The sequence below is a fragment of the Callorhinus ursinus genome, unplaced genomic scaffold, assembly GCF_003265705.2.
Source record: "Callorhinus ursinus isolate GAN/ISIS: 27379988/994484 unplaced genomic scaffold, GSC_fseal_2.0 scaffold42, whole genome shotgun sequence".
Classification (NCBI taxonomy): Eukaryota; Metazoa; Chordata; class Mammalia; order Carnivora; family Otariidae; genus Callorhinus; species Callorhinus ursinus.
The window spans coordinates 3,365,468-3,392,362 of NW_027397104.1; the positions used below are offsets into that span (position 1 = coordinate 3,365,468).

General features: G+C 47.4%; 1 protein-coding gene across 1 annotated transcript in view; it reads left to right on the forward strand.

The window, feature by feature from the left end:
- Nucleotides 1-414: 414 nt before the first annotated feature.
- The window catches only part of B4GALT1 (beta-1,4-galactosyltransferase 1), a 53,419-nt gene continuing 26,938 nt past the window's right edge, over nt 415-26,895 (forward strand). Inside the window, exon 1 of the mRNA XM_025852816.2 lies at nt 415-979. Coding sequence (XP_025708601.1) covers nt 562-979 — 418 coding nt within the window. The 5' untranslated portion in view covers nt 415-561. The remainder of the gene's footprint in view (nt 980-26,895) is intronic.

The window sequence follows — 26,895 nt, forward strand, 5'->3', positions numbered from 1 at the left end:
GCGCCGCCGCGCTGTAGGCCCAGGCCCATACCCCAGCCCTTCAGCACCGCAGGAAGTGGCGGCGCCTCTCGAGGGCAGTCAGGAGGAGGCGAAGGAAGCGGAGGAGGCGCGGCTCGGTAGCGACCGAAGCCACACGGCGGAGGGCTCGGGAGGAGGTCGGTGTGGGAACCCGAGCGCGCTGCGCTGAGCTCCCGAGCTGCCAGCCGCCCTCGGGACGGTTCCGCCCCCTTCAGCCCCCTCCCGAGTCCCCGCCCGCGCGTCGCGGCTCCGCCCCAGAGGCCCCACCCTCCCGCTCGAGCCCCGAAAACCCAGCTCCAACCGGCGGCCCCGCCCCCGCCCGCGCCCCCGCCCGCGCCTCGGGCGCACTTCTGGTCACTGAGCGGCCGCGCTGGCCGGAGTCTCCGAATTCCGCCGCCTGCCAGCTGGGGCAGCGCTCCCTCTTCGCTTCCCCTGCGGCCCCTCCCCCAAGCGCCGCGGTCGGGCAGCGCCTGGCCGGCGGCCCGCGGGCGGGCCGCCCCTCCCCGCTGTAGCCCACCCGCCTCTTAAAGCGGCGGCGGGAAGATGAGGTTTCGGGAGCCGCTCCTGGGCGGCAGCGCCGCGATGCCGGGCGCATCCCTGCAGCGGGCCTGCCGCCTGCTCGTGGCCGTCTGCGCGCTGCATCTTGGCGTCACCTTCGTCTACTACCTGGCGGGCCGCGACTTGAGCCGCCTGCCTCAGCTGGTCGGAGTCCCAACACCGCTTCAGGGCGGCTCGAACGGCGCCGCCGCGATCGAGCAGCCCTCCGGAGAGCTCCGACCCCGAGGGGCCCCGCTGCTGCCCCCTTTGGACGCTTCCTCCGAGCTGCGCTCAGGTCGCGAGTCCAGCCCAGAGGCAGACTCTCACCCCGGCCCCGGCTCCGCGAGCAACTTGACTTCGGCCCCGGTGCCCTCCACCACAGCGCTGTCGCTGCTCGCATGCCCTGAGGAGTCCCCACTGCTCGGTAAGGACTCGGGGACTTTCCCGAATTTCCTCGGCGGGGTCCCCTGGACGTTCGCCCGTGCCCTCTTCCAGGATATCCAACCTCCCAGTTCCGGATCACCGTCCCTAATCCCAAACAGAGGTTCCGGGCCGGATGGCATGAGAGGGTGGGAGGCGAGTCCTTTTGGATTCACGTTGAAGACTGGGGTGGGGGTGGTACAAGGAAGCCGCGGGGCCCTCTGGCCCCAGGGCCCCAGAACCGGAGGGCTTGGAGACTTCCCTGCTCTGGCTCACGCCTCAAGAAGTTTTGGAGTTTGAGTTTGCTTAGGGCTTGGAGCTGCCTTCGCCCCGCTCACTCTGGTAGGGACCAAGAGGCAGCTCAGAGTAACCCACTCCAGTCTGGGAAACTGATGATGAGGCCTCCAGTGGGGAAGGAAATTGACCTCCCAGTTCACATCCAGTTCACGTATCTTGTCTTTCCCTAGAACCACTCTCTCCTGAGTGGGTTAACTTTTCGTGAGCTTTTGGGCAAGTGACTTGTTAACTTCTGGTTTTTCATCAGTTAAATGGGGAAGATAAACGGTACCTAAGTCAGGGTTGTTTTGGAAGATTAGGTGAAACAATGTAAACAAGTATTTACGTTAATGAAGGTAAGCCCTTAATAAATTGTTCCTGTTGTGTCAAGTTCCTCTTCTGTGTAGATCCCTGCCCTGGGGCCTTCCTACCCTGCTTCCTGACCCTGTAGGTTCCCCGAAACCTATGAGAGCAGAGCCCTCCCAAGGACTGAGGGTGTTTGTGGGAGTACAGTGTGTACCCTAGCAGCTGGAGGATTAAACTGTAACCAGTCCACATCCCGTTGTTCCTTCCAGGTAGAAGTTTGGAGTCTCAGGTGTCTTGCCCCGGTGATGGGAAGGGTGGCCACCAGCCTGCCGGGAACTTGAGAGGGTGGGTTTGCGTTCCTCCTGTCCTGAGGACGCTGAGCGGTTCCCTGCCGGCAGAATGTTTCCTTGACCTGTGATCCACAGGCAGTCAGGCCCAGGGCAGCCACAGGTTGTTCCCAAGATAATCATACCGGTGGCTGCTCATTTTTTAATGCCAGAGTTTAGAGATTGTTGTTCTAAGTGAGGGGCCCTGGCAGGAGGGCAGGCATCCTGCCAGTAGGAACTCTGTCACTCTCCCGCAAAGCCCTGGCAGAGCAGGCCTTCTACATGCTCTTGCTCAATTTCTCCAGTAATTACTTCAGTATTTGCATATCAAGTTTAGGAGGAAACTCTTGGAATTGGTCAGACATGAATTGTGGAAATAAGGGGACTTTTTTTTTTTTAAAGCAGAAAATTGAATCCCTGTGGACTTGGTGGTTAGTCTGAGAAGCAGACTAGTCTTATAAAATAAAGTTGAATATTTGCCCTGCTGTTAAGTGTCTGGCCTCAAGCATCTTACAGAGTTTCTCACAGTCTGTGTCTTGTATGTAAAATGGGGGTGTTGGTGCTTAACTCAGGGTTATTTTTAGGGCTAAGTGAGATTGCGTACATTAAGTACATGGCAAATAGGACTTGGGACTTGAGTTCCATTTTCTCAGACTCCTGTGGAGATGGCTCTGAACAGCAGAGAGAAAGGGGGAAGAGAGAGGTAAGTCCCCAGAACCCAGAGAGGCCAGTTTTCGTCTTTTTGTTTTTAATTGTTGCCTAGACGTTTATGCAGGAAAAAAGAGAAATTAGCAAATTAAAGTGCCCCAAAGTTCATTAGATTGGTATTTGAGGTATAAGGTCTTCTCAATGAAGTGAGAGGGCCCATGGTGCTTTGTTTTTGTTTTGCGACGGTGTGGTGACCGGTTACTGTTATTTCTGAGTTGAATTTTGAATTGGCAGCGTGAAGGCACTTCCTGAGAGATAACATTTGGAGGGCGAGGAGAGGCCCTGGGTCTTCTCTAGCTTGGCCACCTTAATGTGACGCGCATGGAACCATGATGTTTGGGCTGCTGCTGTGGAGGTCCAACAAAGTGAAGGTGGTGGGTTTTTCTTCATTTTAATTGAGCCCTTAGGTTTGAGTGGTTGGGTCAGCTCTCTGAATGGGGGCTCCTGGCTGAGAGGGGGTCTCGAGGAGGCTGAAAGTCTCTCTAGGAGTGTGTGGGTTGGGGGGAGTTGAGCCCATCTGTTCATCTGAGCAGGTGTCAACCAAAGCCCTTGCAGGTTGGTTTTGAGGTTGATGGGAGAAAGCATCCGTGGGGTTTAGAACTGCGGCCTTTTCACTACTTGCACTTCCTTTCCCTGACTTGGCTCTACTTTCTGGTGTCCAGGGGTCTGGGCCAGACACTATGATAAGCTCCTCTTTGGTATGTGGAGGGCAATGGGCATGCCCTTCCCTGGAGGAGCCAGGCACCAGACCAGGCTGTTGATGGTGTCTGTTTGATCTCTCATGGGTTGTCAGAGCCTTGGATAGACTTCAGACAGACTTGGGCTTGGATCCTGCCTCTGTCTAGTCTTTGTGACATAAGGCAGGTTGCGGTGTGTTGAGCCATTGTAGGCCCTGCCTCAGGATCCCCCGTGGGCTAGTGGGAGGCCTTCAGGAGTAGGGACTGCAGGGGGGGAGGTGGGCCTTTCCTGAGTATTCCTCCAAGTTCCCTGGGGAGTTCTCCCAGTAAGTTCAGGCCTGCAGGCACTGTCCTCTGGTCCCTCAGGCTGTGCAGCATCTAGTCCACATCACAAGGCTCCCTTTCCTGGCTGCCTGGGTATTCGACCTGGGAGGAGCAGCGGTCTTGCATTTTCTTTTCCTGGAATGTTTGTCTCTGCTCAGATTTGGTGGCAACTCAACGTGACTTGACTGGTGCTGGCCTTGGCACTGCCAGCCCAGAGAGGGGCTAGGTGGAAGGTGGGCAGGACCTCAGGTTGGGCTGGTTAGGGGAGGCAGGACTGACCTGCGGGCTCAACTGGGGCCTGGTACAGCTGGTACAGTCCCCTCAAGGGTGTATGGGGTGTGGGGGGTGAGTATAGGACTGCTTAAACCCAGAGGCTTCCTTTGCCCATCTATGCTTTGAAGAGATCCTCTTCATTTGTTCAAATGAGGACTCTAATCTAGAGGTGGGCACCAGAGAGCCATGGGCACCTAGACCAGCAAACAGCCACCATAGGTAGCCAGGGTCCTGGGAGAGCACTTGTCCATGAGTCAACTTCCCCAGCTTTTGTGGGGGCTGTCAACCAAGCTTCTGTAGTGGTTTGTGCCCTTGGGAAGACAAAGCACTTTCTGGGTCCCTGCTGGCTCTCAGCTCTCAGGTGTTTTTCCACCAGCATGCTATCCCCCTCTCCCCCCTTCTCACATATTCACACATGGGGACACAAGCAGGCTGCCCAGGACGAAATGTACTTTGAGGACATCTGTCCCAGCCCTCAGCTTGGGGAAAGGCTCTCTCTCCCCTTTGAGTCTTGGAGCCTCATCACTTTCTGGCCTGGGGTAGAGCCTCATCCTCAGAGTTGGGGAAGGCACGGGGAGCTTCCCCTTGTCCAGGTCTTTAAATTTGGGAGATTACGTAGCTAGTACTTTAAACTAGTTTGTCCTGTTGTTTTCCTCGGGAAAATAGTTTATTGGCAAATACAAAGATACACCTTCTTGTCTAACAGTCTGAGATTGAGAAATACCCTCTATGACTATTGGGCTTGCTTCCTTCCACTCAGCCTGATGGTGGCAGGAGTGATTCCTACCTGTTGCAATCTGTCCGAGACTCTGAGCAAGCATGGGCCAGGTGGACACTCCCTGACTATGACATACATAGTCATATGTGGGATTGGATTCAAACTGCAGCATCTTGGACCCATAGCATCCCAGGATGGGACTGTCTAGTTCCCTGGCCCCATCCCTCATTGTGCTGGGGCTGGAACTTGGGTATCCTGCTTCCCAGCCCAGTGCTCTTCCTTGAGGTTATTGCCCAGTAGACACCTAGTGCAGAGGCTCGGAGCAGGCCAATATGACCTAGAATTTGAGAGGATCCTTGCTAGGTATGTCTGTGTGTCCACCTGAAAGCTGGCCTGGACATCCTTGATGGCTAAGACATCTGGTAACTTCATTCATTTAGTTCCCACAATGCACCTGTCCTGTGCTGGGTACTAGAGCTGCAAGGAGGAAGATGACACAATGCCTCTTCTTTAAGAACTCACAGTCCAGGCAGTGGAGGCATAATTAAACTGTGCTGATGTCATTTAGGGAAAACTAAAATGTGAGTGTGTTTAGTCTCTCCCTCTCCTATCCATCCCACCTTTTCTTCCTTTCTTCTTTCTTTCTCTTATTCAGAAACCCAGAATTGATATCAAAGTTCTTCAGTCCTGGTTTTGGTTGTTCCTGTAATTTTTGAAGCCTCAAATTAGCTCTGCTGAGTAATCTGTACCTTGCTGCTTTATAATGACTGTTCTGAGACATCAGCAGCCATATGGTCTTTGGGTAGCAGCAGGGTAGGGATTTCCAGGCTGGGACTAGACTAATTTATGGGTTGGGAATGACAGGACAGTTAATGCTCAGGCAGTCCCTGCCTTTCTGTGGATTTCACCCAGGGAATCTTCTGGGTTTTGGGGGCAGGTCTGGGAGGCTCATCCTCTTTGCGGTTAGCTGGGCTCTGGGTGTGTATGAAAGTGGCGGAGTCTCCCTCTCTTGCTGTCTCTCTGTCAAATAAATAAATAAAATCTTAAAAAAAAAAAGAAGAAGAAAGTGGCCCAGTCATCCTGTGGCCAAGTCAAACCTAGTGATTTCTTCCTTGCTTGCATACCCAGTGCCTTCAATGCCATCTTCACTGTTCAGTGTTCCCTGCCTGCTCCTGACAAGAAGCAGAGACTGGAATTCTGCTTGTAATCATATCCACTTGGAAATTCCAGTTATTCTTATCTGGTTAAGTAGCAATCCATTTGTTTTAGGACAAATGGATTGCCCTTGCAGCTTAAATCCCGTGGATCCTGGCACTGTGGCCATTTTACACTTGGCTCTGGCAATGCCCAGGGTGGTCCGGGCAATGTGGTCACTGTAAAGGCCGGTGAGCCAGACCCTGACTCCTGGGGGAGTTCACCAGGCATGGGATTGTGAGTGTTCCTAGGAGCTAGACTGTGGCTGTGATTGTAAAGGCCCCAGTTGTGGGGGTCTCTGTGCTTACCTGGGCCTACGTGGGTCACCAGTTTGGGGAGAGGTTGCAGATCCTGTTGTAAAGGTCAAAATGTCCAGGTTCAAAGGTCATGGTGGCTTAAGGTCAGGGGAAAGGGTCTGGTTGGGAGGTGGTTCTGAGTGGACGTGGCCTAAAGGGATTCGTCCTTAGAAGGCAGAGGGGCTGAGTCACACACTCAGTGTTTCAGGTTCCACTTTCCAGCCTGGCCTCGGCCCGCCCCTTCCCTACACAAATGAAGGCCAGGAGATACATAATTGGCCGTTGCTGAATTCTTTGGCAGTGAATTTAATGTCTGGTCTGGGTGTGTTATATAGCTGCTTCCCTTTCCCCTGCCACCCCTCCAAAGCCCCTCACGAAGCCTGGAGAGAGGGAAGGAGTTCCTTCCGTGGAATGCTGCAGGCTAGGGCTGTGGGTCTTTGCTTTTTCCTGTATTTTTTTTGTAAAAGGTAATGCAGTTTTATTGAAAATAACTTAAAAAGGTAAAAGAGGTAGAAAAGCACGCCTGTATTCCTTTCACTTAGAGGAAATATGTTGGCATATCTCCTGCTAATCTTTTTCTTGTACATATTTAAGCATATAGATGAACAGATAGATTGGTATGGATAGACATAGATACCTGGTATCCAGCATTTGTCGCTCAAGATTTTTTCTCATGAGCTTGGTCCTACACTTTTAAAAACCCCAAAAGCTGTGTCATTCTGTCAGCTGAATATGCTATAACTTTATTTTTTCAGTTGTTGTTGAACACACACACACACACACACACACACACACACACACACACGTAGTTTTTGTTTTTTCTTAGTGGCCCTCTGAGGCTTGTGCATAAAGCATTGTACTTTCTGGATTGTTTCTCGAGTAGAGTTTTCTAAAAAGGGAAAAAAAGGGTGAATGCTTTTTGAGAAGAGCTAGGTTTTAAAACCAGTCTTAACAAAAAGATAGACCCATTCAAAATTACAGGTTTACTTAGTGCTGGCAGAGGAGTATCATTTATTGCTGAATGAAGGATGTGTCTAGAATTCTGATTAAAAAGGAAACTAGGTGCAGGAAGTGCCTGGGGCAGGGGCAGAGGGCCAAGCTGTAGGATGGACACTTGGGATCAGACTGAGCAGAAATCTGTTGTTAACAGAAGCAGTGGGGGTGATGCCCCAGGAGTCTGCTTTCTCGGTAACTTCTCCATTTGTCTCCTTAGCTGCCAAGTCCCTGGGCTAGGCTTGTGTGGACTGTGGCACTGGGGCCGTGGTGCTGGGGAGACACCAGCTAGCTAAGCTGGTGCAGTTGACACGACTGACTCTTTCCACAGAGCTGCCCGGGAACACGCTAGCAAATTGGACTGTGAAAACAATAGCACAGTGCTCCCACCTCCAGGGGTTTCTGAGATCTGGGGAGGGGCCATGAAGTGAGACTCTATAGGTTTCCAGGAATTGCTTTTGAGAGAAGCCTTAGACAGCATTAGAGCCCAGTGCTCAGTCGGGACTGGTTCAGGTGGTCTGAGCAATCTAGTCTCAGGCCAGTAGGCTAGGCTCTTCCCAAGGTGTCATTGCACTTTGAAGTTATTCCACTTTGATTACCCTCACTGGATCTACATTCTCCCTTTCTGAGGGACGCTTGGGCTTTGGGACTCTGCCAGGGGTCATTTGGCACAGAGTCTGGGGATCCAGGGGGAGGCTGTGCTGAGGGAAGGGGCGGGGTCATGTCAGACCAGCATGAGCAGTATGGTATGAGGTCAGGTTCCTTCCTGCCCCACCTCATGGGTCCGGAGGTCATGGGGAGGGGTCCTGGCAGGGGGTTCACTAATTGCCTGACCCCATGACCGTGTGCATTTAAAAAATGCCTTTAAAAGTTTCCTTAAGGGGCGCCTGGGTGGCTCAGTTGTTGAGCGTCTGTCTTCCGCTCAGGTCATGATCCCAGGGTCCTGGGATCGAGCCCCGCATCAGGCTCCCTGCTCAGCGGGAAGCCTGCTTCTCCCTCTCCCACTCCCCCTGCTTGTGTTCCCTCTCTCGCTGTGTCTCTCTCTGTCAAATAAGTAAATAAAATCTTAAAAATTTTTTTTTTCCTTAAAAGTTTCTTCCTGTTTTGCATAATGTCCTTTTGCCTTTGACATCCTGAAAGTGCAGAGCTGTCGTTAGTGTCTCAGGCCACCCCTGCCGCCGCCAGCTTGAAAAAACAGGATAGGGCTCCAAGCTGAGGGCGGATCTAGGGAAAATGGTATTTGCATCATAGGAGCTTGGTGACTTGGCGTTGAGGTGTTAGGTAGCTCCTGGCATTCAGATGAGTATAAAGGCAGCCTGGGCAGGGCCGCTGCCTGGCTGAGAATGGGTAGACCTGAGTCTTCACCCTAAGTCAGGAGGAGCCCTAAGGAAGTGGGTGAATGAAGACTGATTTGCTCACTCAGCAAGCTTTTGTTGGTAACCACAGTATCTGAAGCATGGGAGATAGACATGAACCAGGGCTCAGCAGTGGACAGACCCTGGCAATATGGTGTAGTCAGAGAGGGGAAGTGTGGGTGTTCCCAGGGCACTGGGAAGATGCAGAGAACCAGATGGGTGATCTGGGCTAGGTCCAGACTCAAAATGAAGGACCTCTCATTCAACACTGATTCTAGCATCTCTGTGTTTCTCAGTGTGTCTGAACAGTCTCCCTGGTTGGGAAGGGCAGGGGTCTACCGCTGAACGCAGCCTGTAATTTCCTCTGGTTGCTGTCACATGGGAAGAAGGCCATGGCTGCAGTCCCAGCTGCTGCATGCAGTCACCAGCTGGGCAGGAGAGGACAGGAAGTGGGAGGCAGAGTGAGAGGAAGATAATGGAAGAGAGAAGCTGGTGCAGAAGGGGCTGTGCTGGACAGGGGAAAGCTGAAGATAGCTAGACTGAGGGCCCGAAGGAGAGAAGGCGAGGGAGAGGGAGGTACACAACCAGGGGGTTTGTGGTCTGCAGGGTGTAGGGGCAAGCCTCAAAGGCCACTGGTGTGAGAATTCCGTGTTCTGGTCCTTCGAACTCATTCCATCATTTTGGGCAAGTCCCAACTCTGTTGGTCCCTCTTTCCCTCTCTGAAGTTTGAGTGGGTTGGACCTGTTGGTCTTTAGTGCTCTTCCTTCTCTTCCTCCCAAAGTCTGGGTTGGTATGGGGGAAATCCTGGTCATTTATGCTGCATGAAAGGGCTCTGAAATTCCCTGTGAAGCTCGTTACCCACTGGCTAGCTGTGTGATATGGGAGAGATGTTTTCCACTACAGGTGCCTCAGTGCTCTCACCTGTAAAATGGGGATAACAGTCGCGTCTACCTCATAGATGTTGTAAGGTTTAGGTGGTAGGCATAAGAAGGCCTAAAACAGTGCCTAACACTGAATAAGCTCTGAATATATGTTATCTATTATTGGTTAGCACTGATAGTTCTTATTTGTGAAGATTTTGGCGTTTGTTTGTAGGATTTCTTCCTTTTTTCTGTTTTTTAGTTGAAAATACATCACCACATTAAATATTTAAAAAAATACAATTCTGCTGTTTACCATTGTAACCAAACATATGCCTACCACTGTAACAAAACTTGACAAGACTTTCTGAATACATACATACTTTACTCTGTTGTAATTGTAGTGTGAAACTATTTTGCATTCTGTTCGTTTCATTCAATGCTATCTTAAACTGTTATGTTATTCATAATTATCCTAATTATCTTTTCAAGCTGCTATCTAAAATCCTTATTCAGGGGCACCTGGGTGACTCAATTGGTTAAGCATCCGACTCTTGATTTTTGGCTCAGGTCATGATCTCAGGGTGATGAGCTCAAGCCCCACGTGGGGCTCCCCACTTACCAGGGAGTCTGCTTGAGATTCTTTCTCTCCTTCTCCTTCTGCCCCTCTTCCCTCAAATAAATAAATAGATAAATAAATCTTTTAAAAAATTAAATCCTTACTGATATTCCCTTAGCATTCAAGGTTTCAGGTTTCTCCATCATGGTCGTTGTTTTTTGTTTTGTTTTGTTTTGTTTTTAAATCATAGATAATCTTGAACATTTTCTCTTGTGTTTAGCTTTTTGCTTCAGTTGAATTATTTCCTTGGGATAAATTTCTAAAGAGGAATTAGGTTAAGGGAGATAGTCACCTTTGTGACCTTGGTTCACATTGCCACTTTGCTTTCCAGGAGGGTTGGAATAATCCATAGGCCCTAAACTGTAAATTCCTGGGCTAGAGATACTGGCTTTTAAAAAATATGGATACCTAGGGGAAGTCAGATCTGTCTGGAGTCTCACATTGACACTCCCCGCTTGTGTGTATGTGTGTGCGTTAAGTTCCTTGTGTAGGGCACTGCACCCAACTTGGGCTTGAGGCTCTTCCCGTATGCCGTTGTGTCTGGGAGTTCCTGCTGAGGTGTATCCACCAAGGGGCCTTACTGGTGGCTCTTTCAATACTTCCTGTACCTTTGCCAAAGAGTTGATTTACAGAAGGTAAGAAACTTTCCTTCTTCCTTTATTTGTGGAGCCAAACCTGTAGAATGGGGGCAGACCCTGGCTTTACAAGCCTGGCTTCAAAATGGTATTGGTCCTAACATAACATAATAACAAACAAACAAAATAAAACAAAACAAACACAAAAAGCAAAACGGTGTTAGTCTAAAACTTTGTGGGTTGATGTCTGGAAGTACCACATGCAGCCATCCACAGAAACTGTGTTCAGTTCTGACGGGTTAGCCTGGGCACCTGACCATCTAACCCATGTGGATCAACTCCAGTCTGACGGCTCTGATTGAGGGGATCCAGAAATGAGGCCCAAAGGAAGAAGGACTTAAATTATGTTGGCTAAAAATAAGTTGATCGATGGCTGTGAATCGCCAGTTCTGCCTCTCTGGCCACCCCCTTCACATGCCTCTTTTGTAGATAGACAGGAGCCTGCTGACGTCCATAAGTAGTACGATGACTTTGGCGCCAGTGATTTCAGCGGCCAGAGGTTTACAAATTAAGCAGATGGGGTGCATTCAACTTGTGACAGCTGCTACTTTCATCTCGCAGCCCTTCTTGCCCTCTTCTGCCAAGTTCCGCAGCACTCAGCTGTGATTTAACAAGGTGCTCCCTGGATGTGTTTGCAGCCAGGCCAGAGCCGTCTAGCATATTGTTCTGGGGGGCCCAGGGCAATACTTCCTTCCTGTGTAGAATGGGGAGATAATTCTTACCTCAAGGACTTGATAAGAGGATTGAATGAGATGAGGTATGTGGTGATGTCAGTGCTCTGTTCTTTTGTTCGATGTCTAACCCATTCCCTTGGGTGCAGAAGGCATAACACTCAACAGAGTAGGCTGCAGAGTAAAATTTCCTCCAAACGCGGGTTGTTGTTGTTGTTGTTGTTGTTGTTGTTGTTGTTTTCCATCTGCCCTGGGGCAGAGTTAAGAGGATAAGGGAGAGGTGTGAGGCTGTAACCACAATTTAGGGATAGGGTTTAGCCTGGAGCCAGGGTTTGGCGGAGACTGTGGCCTGCCTGGATGAAGAGACCTACCCCAGGCCACAAGGAGGCCTCCATCCTGTTGAATCCACACCACTGGGAGCTGGGAGTGAGTGTTGCCACGTGCCAGGCGTGCCAGGATTCTGTGGTGTTCCACAGCCTTCCCTTCTCCAGGTGGACATTTTTTGTCCGTGTCCTGGGGAGAGGCCATCATAGAGTATAGAAAATTGAATGGAGGGAACATTGAATGTTTCATGGAGTCTCAGGGGACAAGAAGAGATGTGTTAAGAAGGGGGGTGGGGGGAGGGGGCAGCCTGGGGTGCCCAGTGACCTAAACTTGGTGTGTTATTAGGACAACTTAGGCAGAGGCCTGTAGATAGCCTGTCTTATAAAAGAGTAAGAAATACTGATTTGTAGTTCTTTTTTTTTCAGCTTTATTAAAATATATTAAAGATTTATTTATTTGAGAGAGAGAGAGAGTGCACATGCACGCACAAACTGGAAGAGGGGCAGAGAGAGAGAGAGGGAGAGAGAGAATCCCAAGCCAACTCCCTCCTAAGTGTGGAGCCCAACTCAGGGCTCAATCCCAGGACCCTGAGATCATGACCTGAGCCGAAATCAAGAGTCAGATGCTTAACCGACTGAGCCACCCACGCACCTCACAGCATTATTAAGGTATAATTGACAAAGAAATGAACTGTAGTTTTCTTTATTGTGATGTCTTTGTCAGGTGTTGGTATCAAGGTAGTACTACCTCATAGAATGAGCAATACTACCCTCCTCTTTCCAATTTTAGGGAGAGCTTGTGAAGGATTTGTATTCTTCTTCAGATATCTGTTACAATTCACCAGTGAGGCCATCTGAACCTGGGCGTTTCTTTGTGGGAAGCTATTTGATTACTAATTCAGATTCTTGTTGCATGGCTATTCAGATTTTCTGTTTATTCTTCAGTCAGTTCTGGTAGTTTGTGTCTTCCTAGGGATTTGTCTTCTTCACCTAAGCCCCCCTAATTCATTCGCATACAGTTATTCACAGTATTCCCCTGGGATCCTATTTGTTTCCCTAAGGTTGGTAGGGGTGTTTCCTCTTTCATTCCTGATTTTGGTAATTTGAGTCTTCTCTCTTTTTTTTTTCTAGCCACAAGTATGTCATTTTTGTTGATCTTTTCAAGGAACCAACTTTCGGTTCACTGATCTTCTCTTGTTTTTCTGTTCTCTATTTCATTAATTTCTGCTCTAATCTTTATTATTTTGTTCCTTCTGGTTGTTTTAGGTTTAGTTTGCTCCTTTTTTCCCAGTGTCTTAAGGTGGAAGCTTAGGTTGTTATTGATTTGAGATCTAAAGGCCATATACTTTTTTTTTTTAACATTTTTTATTTATTTATTTGAGAGAAGGAGAGCTTGAGTGTGGAGGGCGGGGAGCAGGGAGAGAGGGAGAAGCAGACTCTCCACTGAGCAGGGAGTGTGATGCAGGGCTCGATCCCAGGACGTTGGGATCATGACCTGAGCCAAAGGTCAGGTCCAGCTTAACCAACTGAGCCACCCAGGTCCCCCTAAAGGCCATATACTTTTAATGTTTTTTTTTTGATTAAAGATTTTATTTATTTATTTGTCATGGAGAGAGGACAAGAAGGGGAAGTGCCAGGCAGAGGGAGAAGCAGGCTCCCCGCTGAGCAAGGAGCCTGACATGGGACTCGATCCCAGGACCCTGGGATCATGACCTGAGCCGAAGGCAGATACTTAACCGACTGAGCCACCCAGGCATCCCTACTTTCAACATTTCATAGATGCTGTCAAATTGCCCTCCAGTTTGTGCTCATCAACAGTGTTTGAGAAGTGCCTATTTCTCACATTTATGCCAGTTAGCAGTCTTTTTGCATTTGCCAGTATGATGATCAAATGTGGTATCTTGTTTTAACTAGTTTCTTTGACTATTGATGATGTTTACCAAACTTTCATGTATTCGTTACGTTGGCCATTTGTATTTCTTCTGTAAATTACTTGTTAATATTTTTACCCATTTTTCTTTTTTTTTAAGATTTATTTATTTATTTGAGAGAGAAAAAGTGTGTGCATGCGTGTGAGCAGGGGAAGGGGCAGAGGGAGAGGGAAAGAATCTCCAGCAGACTCCGTGCTGAGAATGGAGCCGGTGTGGGGCTTGATCTCAAGACCCTGAGATCATGACATGAGCTGAAATCAAGAGTTGGATGTTTAACCTACTGAGCCACCCATTTTTCTATTAGTTTTTAAAATAGGTTTGGAGGAGCTTTTAATATTATGGATATTACTCCTTTATTATATATTGTTTGCAGATAGGTGCCAGGCCTATCTTTTAACTTTACCTCTGGTATCTTTGACCATACAGAAATTTCAAATTTTTATGTATTTAAATCTGTCTTTTCCTTTATGGCTTCAGGTTATTTTTGCACTCAGGAAGGTCTTCATCCCAAGATTATAAAATTTTTCTTCTGTATTCCCGTCTAAGCTCGTTCTTTAACATTTTATTTCTGACAGTAAAAGATGAACAGAATCACTGTTCAACCCTCATGTGTTGCAGAAGTGTATAAGTGGACCAATGCTGTTCAAACCCGTGTGCAAGGGTCAACTGTATATGAGTTACCTCGTTTACCACCTGAAAAGAACACATTATTATCCCCACTACTTAGAGGAGGAAATTGGAACTGACTGCATTTAAAGTAATCCTGATACCAGGGGCGCCTGGGTGGCTCAGTCGTTAAGCATCTGCCTTCGGCTCAGGTCATGATCTCAGGGTCCTAGGATCGAGCCCTGCATTGGGCTCCCTGCTCTGCGGGAAGCCTGCTTCTGTTCCCTCTCTCGCTGTCTCTCTCTCTCTCAAATAAATAAATAAATTGTTTGCAGATATGGCCTGTCATAAAAAAAAACAAGTGATCCTGATACCAGAAAGCTATTATCAGGAATGCGTGACTGGCTGACTGCCCCCATGGTCCGTAGGGCAGCAGGCTCTCTATAGCCCAAGGTCTGGTTTTAGACGGAGAGAGGATGTATTTGTAACCAGCACTGAAGTTCCAGAAATTGAGTTAGGGCTCCAGAACTGATCAGAGGGGCAGCTGACTCACTAATAAAACTCCCACGAGACTTATTTACATGCTCGATATCAAATTGCTGCTTTGCTGCGAAGATTAGAACTGTTGTCAAGTGGCCTAGAGTTCTCTGGCTGTTGGCGGTACTACAAACAAAGCCATAGTACAGTCAGATGAGGCCGCTGGTAAGGCAGAAGGCAGAGCAGGGAAGGGAGCTGTACTGTAACGCTGGATGGTGTCTGGCTGTCAGGGCTCACGAACCCATCCCCACAGCATTGCAGACCTGTTTCAGGGACCGGTTTGGTCTAGTCGTCAGGGCTTTTTCTCTCCTGTACAGCTCTGGAAGGACACATCCAGCTCCATCTCCACCACTCCCTTATTTGTTTCCTTCTGTACTTTCTTCCTTCTCTCCTTTCTTTCCATCCAGTCATCAAACTTTATTTCATGGCCCATTATCATCACAAACTCTCTTGCCTTATTTTCTTTGTTCTGTTTTATTCTCATTCCCACTTCCATTTCCCAACCCCACCAGGAGCAAAAATTCTAATGTGTTTACTGTGTATGTTTTTCTCTTGCCCAGTTGGAGCTGCTGCTTTATATTTATATACCTATTTTTAATTAATAATTAATTTTTTTTAGGGGCACCTGGGTGGCTCAGTCAGTTAAGCGTCTGCCTTTGGCTCAGGTCATGATCCCAGGGCCCTGGATCGAGTCCTGCATCAGGCTCCTTGCTCAGCGGGGAGCCTGCTTCTCCCTCTCCCTCTGCCTGCCACTCTCCCTGCTTGTGCTCTCTCTCTCTCTCTTTCTGTCAAATAAATAAATAAAATCTATAAAAATGATTTTTTTAGATTAACATACAGTAAAATTGGCCTTTTTTGGTATTTAGTTTTATGAATTGTAACACAGTGTATATTTGTATAACCACCACCACGATTAGGATTCAGAATAGTTTCATCACCCAAAAAATCCCCCTTGAAATCACATTCTCCTCCCACCCTTAACACTGGCAACCACTGATCTATTCCCTATTACCAGTGTTGTATCTCTTTGAGAATGTTATAAATATGTATCATATAGTGTCTGTACCTGCATTTTTATTTTATTTTTTTAAGTTTATTTAAATTCCAGTTAGTTAACATACAATGTTATATTAGCTTCAGGTGTACCATATAGTGATTAAACACTGCCATACATCACCCAGTGCTCATCATGACAAGTTCTCTCTTTAATCCCCCTCCCCTATTTCACCCATCCCCCACCCACCTCCCTCTGGTAACCATCAGTTTGTTCTCCATAGTTAAGAGTCTGTTTCTTGGTTTGCCTCTCCCTTTTTTTCCCCCTTTGCTCATTTATTTTGTTTCTTAAATTCCACATATGAGTGAATCATAGGGTATTTGTCTTTCTCTGACTTATTTCACTTAGCATAACACTTTCTAGCTCCACCCATATTGTTGCAAATGGCAAGATTTCATTCTTTTTGATGGCTGAGTAATATTCCTGTGTGTGTGTGTGTGTGTGTGTGTGTGTGTGTGTGTGTGTGTGTGTATCTCACATCTAATTTATTCATTCATCAGTTGATGGACACTTTGGCTGTTCCCATAATTTGGCTATTGTAGATAATTAATGCAGCTATAAACATTGGGTGCATGTAACCCTTTGAATTAGTATTTTTGTATTCTTTGGGTAAATAACCAGTAGTGCAATTGCTGGATTGGAGGGTAGTCTATTTTTAACTTTTTGAGGAACCTCCATACTGTTTTCCAGAGTGGCTGCACCAGTTTGCATTCCCACCAACAGTGTAGGAGGGTTCCCCTTTCTCCACATCCTCACCAACACCGTTGTTTCTTGTGTTGTTGATTTTAGCCATTCTGACACGTGTGAGGTGATATCTCATTGTCATTTTGATTTGTATTTCCCTGATGATGAGTGAGTGATATTTAGCATCTTTTCATGTGCCTGTTGGCTGTACCTGTATTTTTAACTTATGTAAATGGTGTTATTTTGTAGTTTATTCTGATTCTAATTTTTTTCACCCAGGTCTGTTTTTGTTTTAATTTTTAGAAAGCTTGACATAACTTCAAACTTACAGAAAAGTTGCTAGAATTACACACAGAATTTCTGGATATCCTCTGGGTTCCCCTAAATTCCCCAAATGTTAACCTTTTACTATAGTTGCCTTTTTTCCCCTCTTCTTTCTCTCTATTCATGTATATATGTGTGTGATAGATTATGAACTATGCTCCTTTACCATTAAATATTCAACATGTAGGGGCTCCTGGGTGGCTCAGTCGTTAAGCGTCTGCCTTCGGCTCAGGTCATGATCCCAGGGTCCTGGGATCGAGCCCCGCATCAGGCTCCTTGTTTAGTGAGGAGCCTGCTTCTCTCTCTGCCCGCCACTCCCCCTGCTTGTGCTCATGCTCTCTCTCTGACAAATAAATAAATAAAATCTTCAAAAAAAAAAAAAGAAAGTAGAATGGAGGGAGATAAAGGTAAAATCAGGGAGACAAGTTAGAAACCTATTATGTGGTGATCCTCTGGAAAAATCTTAAGATTTTATTTATTTATTTGACAGAGACACAGCGAGAGAAGGAACACAAGCAGGGGGAGTGGGAGAGGGAGAAGCAGGCTTCCCGCGGAGCAGGGGGCCCGATGTGGGGCTCGATCCAGGACCCTGGGATCATGACCTGAGCCGAAGGCAGACGCCTAACCCACTGAGCCACCCAAGCACCCCTGAATAAATAAAATCTTAAAAAAAATTTTTTTAACATGTATTTCCTAAAAACAATAATTTTTTGTATAACCATAATATAATGATCAGAATCAGGAAATCAACATAGAAAAATTCCTGTTATCTCATTGCAGACCTTATGAAGATTTTTGTTAATTGTCCTTATTGAAGACCATGCATTGTAGTCAGTTTTCATGTCTCTTTAGTCTCTTAATCTGGAACAATGCCTGAAACTTTCTATTACCTGATACTGACATTGTTGAAGGGTATAAGCCAGTTATTTTGTAGAAGGACCCTCAATTTGGGTCTGTCTGATGTTTCCTTTTATTTATTTTTTTTGTTTGGTTTTTTAAAAAAGATTTTATTTATTCATTTGACAGAGAGACACAGCGAGAGAGGGAACACAAGCAGGGGCTGTGGGGGAGGGAGAAGCAGGCTTCCTGCTGAGCAGGGAGCCTGATGTGGGGCTCGATGTAGGGCTCGATGTGGGGCTCGATGTGGGGCTTGATCCCAGGACCCTGGGACCATGACCTGAGCTGAAGGCAGACGCTTAACAACTGAGCCACCCAGGCGCCCCTGTCTGATGTTTCCTTGTGATGAGGTTCAGATTACACATTTGTGAAAAGAATACCATTCAAGTGATTCTGAGTTCTTTTACCCCCTTTAATTAAGAAATATCTTACAGGAATTTGCTTGAGATTATGTAAATATCCTGTTATTCCTCGAACATTCATCCACTTGTTTTTAGTATCAGTTGATGATTCTTCCCTGAATCAGTTCTTAGTATGGTGGTTGGTTCTTTCATTCCTTCTGTGTTTCATTCCTTCTGTATTTGTTGGTGTTTTCCTGTAAGGAAGAGCTTTCCCTTCTCCCCTATTAATTCATATATCAGTACAGACTTATGGATTCTTACTTTATTCAGTAGCTCATAATTCTTTACTATCATTATTTTGATGTTTAGATTGTCCCAGATTTGGCCAGTGAAATCCCCTTCAGGCTGTCTCCTGTGTCTTTTTGACATATCCCATCATTCTTTGAGCACTTTCTTTTAGGCACAGCAAGATGATCTAGGCTCCTCTTGTTCATACCCAGACTCAGCCCTGGAATCAGCAACTTCTCCAACAAGCTCTAGTTCTTTTTAGTAGAGAATGGTATTTAGAAACCAAGAACTAGGCCCCAGGCATTCACCCTTGTTTTTGTTTTGTTTTGTTAAGATGTATTTATTTATGCTTCTCCCTCTGCCTCTCTCTCTGTCTCTTATGAATAAATAAATAAAATTTTTTTAAAAAAAAGATGTATTTATTCATTTGAAAGAGAGAGAGAGCGCATGTGCGTGCAGTGTGTTCCCACAAGAGTGGGGGGAGGGGCAGAGGGAGAGGAGAGAATCCCAAGCAGACTCCTGACTGAGCGGGGAGCCCCATGTGGGGCTCAATCCCAGGACCCTGAGATCATGACCTGAGCCCAAACCAAGAGTCAAATGCTTAACCAACTGAGCCACCCAAGTGCTCCTCACCCTTGTTTTTTAAGGTCCGTCCATGTTGCTGTGTGTACATCTAGTGTCCATGATGTTCATCCCAATTTTTCTTTCTCCTGTAAGGATAGATTCCCACACTGCCCCCAACACTGTCTTCACAAATACGTCTGTAAGGAACAGCCTTCTACATGTTCTTGATGGACCTGTGGCTGTATATTTGTATTGATGCGGGAGTGCCAGATGACCACTCCAGAATGACCACCCATCATTTAACATTTCCACTGGTGGAGCATGGGGGTTTTTGTACTTCCAACAAATACTTGACATTAGCCAGCTTCCTAATTTTTGGCCGAGTGAATCTATATGCTGGGATAGGTCTTGTTTTTGTTTTTGGGTTTTTTTTTTTAGATTTTATTTATTTATTTGACAGAAAGAGAGAGCACAAGCAGGCGGAACAGCAGAGGGAGAGGGAGAAGCAGGCTTCCTGCCGAGCCGGGAGCCCGATGCAGGGCTCGATCCCAGGACCCTGACATCATGACTTGAGCCAAAGGCAGATGCTTAATGACTGAGCCACCCAGGTGCCCCAAGAGATAGGTCTTGTTTTAACTTGCCTTTCTCTGATGACAAGCGCTCATATGCTCAATGGCTTTTGGGTTTCTTCTTTGGTAAATTGCTTGTTCATGATAATCAGTTGCCTATTTTTCTCAGTGGGGTTCTTACATTTTTCTTGATGATATGCAGAAGTTCCTTATACATCCTCGATATTAATCTCTTGCTGGTCCCAAACATTGCAGATTCTGGATCTGAATCTGTCATCTATCTGTTCATTTGCCTGTGCTACCTTTTTTTTTTTTTTTTAATTTAGACCCTTTGTTTCCTGTTTGTGCAGTCTCTCACCAGCACTTCTTTTTCTATGTTAAAACCCTTTGTTCCTCCACATTTTAAGTGTGCTAGTATAGCTGAACTCAGCTGATTCTCTTCAACAAATGGTCTATCTTTATGATGACTTAGCCTCTTACTGAGTTGTATTAAGAATGACTTTACCTCTTAGAGTGTGAGGGAGGCCTGCATGTAAATATTAGTCATGGATTTATTCAGCAAATATATGCTGTGGGCCTACTCTTTTAGGCACTATGCTATCACTGAAAAGGTTCAGAGGTTATAAAACCTGCCAGTGGCTTTTCAGAGGTAGAGCAGGGATTTGAGCCTCTTCCTGCCATACTATTTCCCTCAGAAACTGAATTTGGTTCCTATACACCTGTGTGTCAGATTTTTATATCTTATCTAACAAATGGCCTAGGAAGATGCAGAGCAAAGTGTTCTCCCCCAGCATCCCGAGGAGGGGAAAGTAATCAGGAGAGGAATGGAGGCAGATGTGGCTTCTGCCATTGTAGGCCTGGAGCCTTCAAGTGGCAGGCTCTGGGCTACCTGCTGGGGACGGGTGAATGGCTCTGGGCTGAGAGCGGAAGTCCCAAAAGAGGCAGGAGGACGGCCTCAGTCTGGAGGGGGAGGTCGTAAAATAAAACACCAGGACTAAATCATTGAGAAGCTCATATCTTCTCTTGCAGAAGTGCCCTATTTCTAAGATGAGAGAGATGTCCCAAGATCTTCCTGGAGCTAACAATTTCCAGGCAAATTGGCTTCTCAAGCCTCTCCTGGTAGTGGTAACTGTGGGCAGGAACAGTTTCCAGAATTTCCACAAATTCCAGTGGAGGGAGGGAGGCAGGGAGGAAGGGAAGCCAAAGGGAGAAGAGCTGAGTGAGGAGGAAATCTGACTTTGGGCCAGGACCAAACAAAGCAGAAATTCCTCCTGGGACAGATTTTCCCTGGAGGACAACACTGGGAAGCCTGTTTACTGGGCTTTAAAAGCCTGTGGTCCCCGGCACAGTTTCTTGACCTCAGGGCCCTGAATCTCTGTGGTTTCACTATGGATAGAAACTTTCTCCTTGGGTCGCACCAGGACAGAAGTGTATCATCACACCCCCAGTCCCAGGGCCTCCTGAGATTTCCCAGGGCTCTTTCCTTGCTTTTCCTACTCCACTGAATTCCAGAGCCACGGCCATGTGTGGTACAGAAGTTTGCTTGAGAAGGGTTTAGATCAATCAAGTCAAATAAGATTCACTTTTACGCCACCTTGGATCAGTTGGTGGCTCCCTGGAACCCTCGTTAAGGATTCTGAAACAGTCTTGGTGGGCACAGCAGAGAAAGAGTAGAGGGACGTGTGTGCTGCGATTTGCTGTCCGCTGTGTAGATACATCCATGAACATCAGAACCCTAAAGGGTTAATGAGGGGAAGATAGGGATGACCTTTTTTTTTTTTAAGATTTTATTTATTTATTTGTCAGAGACAGAGAGAGAGAGCACAAGCAGGGAAAGCGGCAGGCAGAGGGAGCAGCAGGCTCCCCGCCGAGCAGGGAGCCCGATGCGGGGCTCGATCCCAGGACCCTGGGACCATGACCTGAGCCACACTTAACCGACTGAGCCACCCGGGCACCCTTAATCTCCTTCATCTCCTTTCTAAACCCTGGCTCCAGGCCACCACTTTTGTCTCTATAGATTAGCCTTTTATGGACATTTACCTTTTTGACTAGGGCCTTTACCTGGAATTTTTGACATTCTCTTAAGGATGTTCTTTTTTGCCAATCCAGGAGTGTCCTTGAGAAAGCCTCAATCCTTCTGTCCTTCATTTTCTCTCATGCGCAGCCTGGGGACTGAAACATAATCCTTTAAAAATTTTTTTCTACCTTTTTATTTGTTTTTTCCTCTCTTTTATTTTTTTTTAAACATTTTATTTATTTATTTTTATTTTATTTATTCATTTTATTTATTTATTTATTTGACAGAGAGAGAGAGGGAGAGAGCACAAGCAGGGGGAGTGGCAGAGGGAGAGGGAGAGGCAGGCTCCCTGTTGAGCAGGGAGCCCGTTGTGGGTCAGGATCCCAGGACCCTGAGATCATGACCTGAGCCAAAGGCAGATGCTTAACTGACTGAGCCACCCAGGCGCCCTATTTTATTTTACTTTTTAAAGCTCTGTGTGGGGCTTGAACTCACAACTCGGAGATCAAGAGTCACATGCTGTACCATCTGAGCCAGGCAGGCACCTCTGAAACATAATTCTTAAGGTCCCTCAGCCGTGATCTGCCAAGACTCTTCAGGGTTCTGGTTTGAGGTAGATCCTGACCCTTCAAAGTGGTAGAATCTGACATTGGCTTTGTTCCCTTAGGTTTAGGCCTTGGTACTCTTGGTGACAGAATCCTGGACTGAGTGACCACTCAGGGCTTTTCTGGTGATTTCTTGACCCACCTCAGCCTGAGTTTTGGGGTTATTCTCTCAAGGAACAAATGGTATTTGGTGAAGAGCCTGTTTCATGTGGCTGTGTGAGGTTTAAATGAGGAAATGCAGTGTTTTTATTAGGTTGGGCGGTCCACTGCCATAAAGTCTCAAATTATAGGCCTAGAACCTGGAGGAAACTCATTTTAAAATTGAAGGTGGGGGCTGTGTCTCTAGATCACAAATCAGTTGCTACCCCTTGACACAAAAAGGCATATTTAGGGGTGCCTGGGTGGCTCACTCAGTTAAGTGTCTGCCTTTGGCTCACGTCATGATCTTAGGGTCCTGGGATCGAGTCCCGCATCGGGCTCCTTGCTCAGTGGGGAGCCTGCTTCTCCCTCTGCCTGCCGCTCCCCCTGCTTGTGTTCTCTCTCTCTCTCTCTGATAAATAAATAAAATCTTTAAAAAAAAAAGAAGGCATATTTAGAGCCTAGGAAGGAGAGTGTTTTTGGGCTTGGTTGCGTTAGTCATAGATGTGTAATTAGGACAACAGTCTAGATTCTCAAACATCAAATGCCAGATGCTTCCCTGCCCTGTTAGTTCTGGTTCTTAACCCATAGTTGAACAAGTGCCGTGTGGGTCAACCTACATTTGTGGATTCTACTCTACCAGAAACTGTCCCAAGGACAGAAAGGAATGGGACACAACCCTTGCCCTCAAGGAGAGGAGGGTCTAATGGAGGGAGCAGGTAGACAGACTGGCACCCTCACCCCGAAGGGCTCTAATGTAGGCTTGTAAAGTTTGTAATGTTGGTTTGTAAAGTTTGTAAACTTTACGTCGAGTTTCCTCTGGCATGTAGAGCAGGGGCTGATTCATCCCAGGGGCTCAGGGAAAGGTCTGAAGAAGGGACAACATTTGGTTTGAACTTTGAAGGATTGTTACCTTACCTTTTTCACAAAGGTTTTCAGTGTAGCTTATAAGGATACATACTGTAAAAAGGACAGATATAAGTAAAATCAGAAATAGAGAAAATGTGATTTAGAAAGTTAAAGACCGGGGAAGAGTTAAAATGTAGATACTCACACCTTATGGCCCAACATAGTTATTACATCTGTCCCTTTGCAAAAGCCAAAAGTGAAACACGTTCTGTTCTAAGTATTGTCAGAGAGCAGAAATGTACAGTAGTTCCTGAGTGTAGATTGTTTTTCTTGGTACCCACTCTTTTTTTAACTTTTATCTTTTTTATTTAAAAAAAATTTGTTAGAGAGTGAGTGGGAGAGAGAGCACGCTCGAGCATGCAAGTTGGGGGGAGGGGCAGAGGGAGAGGAGAGGAGAAAGAATCCTCAAGCAGGCTCCACGCTGAGCGCAGAGCCCAACATGGAGTGATCTCACCACCCTGAGATCATGACCTGAGCTGAAATCAAGAGTCAGACACCCAACCGACTGAGCCACCCGGGCACCCCTCTTGGTACCCACTCTTAAAGAGCTTCATGGGGGTGGGAGGGAGGTGGTGGTTAATGCGTGAACCTATAAACCACCATTTCTCAAAGTATAGTTCAGGGACCCGCATTAAAGTTATCTAAACTGCTCATTAAAATGCAGAGTCCTGGGCCTCAGTCCCAGACCTACCAAATGGGAAGTTCTGGGGAGTAGAAGCCAGGAATCTGCAGTTTTATGTGCTTTCCCAAATGATTGCTCTTGCAGTCCACAGTTTGAACCTCTATAATAGAAGGAAACCTCACCAGTATTTTGAAAGCCAGTGCAGTAGCAAATAAGAGTACTTGGCCTTGGGGTGCCTGGCTGGCTCAGTCAGAAGAACATGCGACTCCTGATCTCAGGGTCGTGAGCCCCACGCTGGGTGTAGAGATTACTAAAAAAAATAATAACATTAAAAATAAACTTAAAAAAAGAATACTTGGCCTTTGTTTGAAGATTGGGTAGGAATTTAATGGGGGAGAGAGCAGAGTGCAAGAAAGGGCAGTTTCACTGACCTGGATGGTTCATTGGTGGCAAGGTCACTTTCAGGTGATATTTTGGAAGACCTACAAAATGTGGCAGTTCAGGCACATGGCAGGGTCGCTTCTAAGCACAGATAGAGGAGTAACGGATGCCACTGTTCTCGATTCGTCCAGCTTCCTCTTGGCCACCTGGCCTCTGCTCTGCAGACCTCCTCTGGCAGGCTCTTTTATTTTTTGAGCAAATACTTTGTTTTTTTCTGTGCCTCCCAAGTGCAGGGTTCTGAGACCACAAATGTGTTCTGCTTCCTGTTGAAAAAGCTTTCCCATCCCTGGGGTCTAATAGTGGCTTGGATGGTGAGTTGGCAGAAAGAACAGTGGCTGTTGAAATTCTGTTGAGTGTATGGTGTGCTTGAGACATATCAAGTCAGTGTTAGCACTAGATTATTCCTCTTTTCTGGTCACTGAATTGTATGTTTTGAAATCTTTATTTTGGAAGACACTTATTGGGAAGGGGATGAAAGAGGGGGTCACACTTCTTTCCTTGGTTTATATTTTAAAATAGTTATTGTTTAATTTTAACGACAGAACCAAAGGTATAAAGAAAATTACCACGAACATCTGGTTTAAGAAATAAATCATTTCCAGTACTTTTGAAGCCTTTGTGAGCTTGATTTTAAAATTTAATGAGTAACAGTTATCATGAGACTTGAGAAGTCCCTTCTGGTGGCTCTCTGTCCCCTGCTCTTACGTCAAGTTTCCTCAAAGCGTATCGAAAGCCTCTTAGTTGCTTGTATCAGTAGTGGGTAAGCAGGGAGCATAGCTGTGTACTGTCTTCTCAGATGAGATCTATTGGTATACTCTGTGTCCACGGCGGCCAAGTGGCCACAACTCGTGCGTGATGAGTCCTCTCTGAGAGGAGCTGCTTCTGTGCAAAGCTTTCTCCTTGACTCTATTCACTGGCACCGGAGTTAACACCGCTTCCTTCGTGCCATTTCAGCTGTTCTCACCACTGTCATCCCCACCCTGGTTTGCTGGTCTCCCTACCCTCTAAGAGCAAAGAACTCTTCTTCACCCAACCCTGCTGCTCCCTGCCTGGCACCAAGCAGCCTGGCCCTGTGCAATAGATGGTGCTTCTCATTTCTAGTCTGAGGGGTCACAAGGAGCATCATGAGTTCATGGGACCACTGCAGACAGCTCTTACCTCAAGCCTGGGGATTTGGTAGGACCTGGCTTCCAGTGCATATCTGGCCTTCAGAAGATTGGTACAGAGAAAAATGGCCTACTCACATGAGCCTGTGAACAGCGCTGTGGTAGAAGGGGAGATAGTTTGAAGAGGCGCTATGTCACACTGTCGGGGCTGAGGCTGGGCCAAGGAAGACAGGCCGGCACCCCAACTTGAGGACCACAGAGCTCTGGGCACTGCTGCATCTCACAGTTCCTACATGTTTGAGCTTCAGTACCCAGGAAGGTTTCACAAGAAACTTAGGAGCCGGATCCCGTGGCTGTCAAGTATGGGATTTTTTACAAATTGAATTTAAAATAATTCAGTCTCAAAATCCACCATGATCATTTCATAAAAGGACATTTTAACATTTAGAGTAAGAAGCCCTTGACTTTGGAAGAAAGGGCATCCCGATACATTGATTACACTTCCCTTAATGAAGAACAATGTACGATGTCTTTACTTTTACCATTTTGTGACAGGCTGGTGAAACATCGTCTCACGACGCAGCATCAAGTCAGAGATTGTATCTTGCGCCACTGGCCAGTCAGCTGGGGAGCGGTGACTAGATGTTCCAGCCTGTTTTGCTGAGGACAGTGAAAGGAACGAGCGGCTCCAGCATGAAAGGGAGACAGGGAGTCCGTGCTGGGTTGACTCTAGATTAGCCGGGCTTTGATGGAGGGGCATGTGTGTGTTTGGGTTTGCCGTGCCGGGCAAGGGAGCAGTGGAATTTGTCTGAGTTGAGCTCACACATTGAAGTTATTGAGCGCCTTACACGCAAGGCCGTGACCTGGACTCCCAGCCGAGAGGCCCACGTGGCGGGGCTTTAGCGGGGGGAGCCGAGGACAGGCTCACATCTGCTCAGCTGCTTACGTAACCCTGCTTCCAGCTCCCAGAGCCAAGAAAACACACAAGCCAGCCCAGCGGGGCCTAGGGCCTGTGGTAGCACACGCCATGCGCCGCACAGCAAGGGAGCCTCGGCTCAGCGTGAGGATTCTCATGAAGCCCTCATCCTCTGCTTCCTCCCCTTGCCCCTCTCTGAGGCCCCTGGCAGTGGCTCTGAGATCTGATAGCAGTTCGTTGTGGTTCTGGGCAGAGCTGGTCACTGCCCTCCTGGAGTCCGAGCTCTCTGGATTTGCTCATTGGGACAGCGCCAGGCACGCCGTGGAGAACAGCCCCTGCTGCATGGCAGCGGTGTGCAGGGCACTCAGGGAGGCCTCCTGACTGGCACTGGACCCAGGAGGAATTTGGCTCCAGGTCTGCAGCCGCCGCCGACTGCTGAGGACTGACCAAGCTCAGGCGTGAGCCACAGGGCTCTCGGGGCTGTGGAGGCTTCAGAGAAAGCAAGCAGGGGGGGGAAAGAATTGCCACGGATAGCAGGATTGGGGATCAGGGCGCTCTGGATGTGTCACAGACATGCTGGGGGTTGTGAGAAGGGCCAGGAGAGGAGCCGGAGAGTGAGGAGAGGCTGTTGAGTAACAAAGCCCTGCATGAAGCCATTGGAGGAACGAGTCCTTTACACAGCTTTAAACCAGGGTAGTTTTCACTGAGGTTCTGCCACACCCTCATCAGGGAGCTCCTTCAGGTCAGGAACTGTCTTGACTCTTCTGTCACCTCCCCTCCTCCACTGGGCACACATTCTGGCACACAGTAGGTGCCC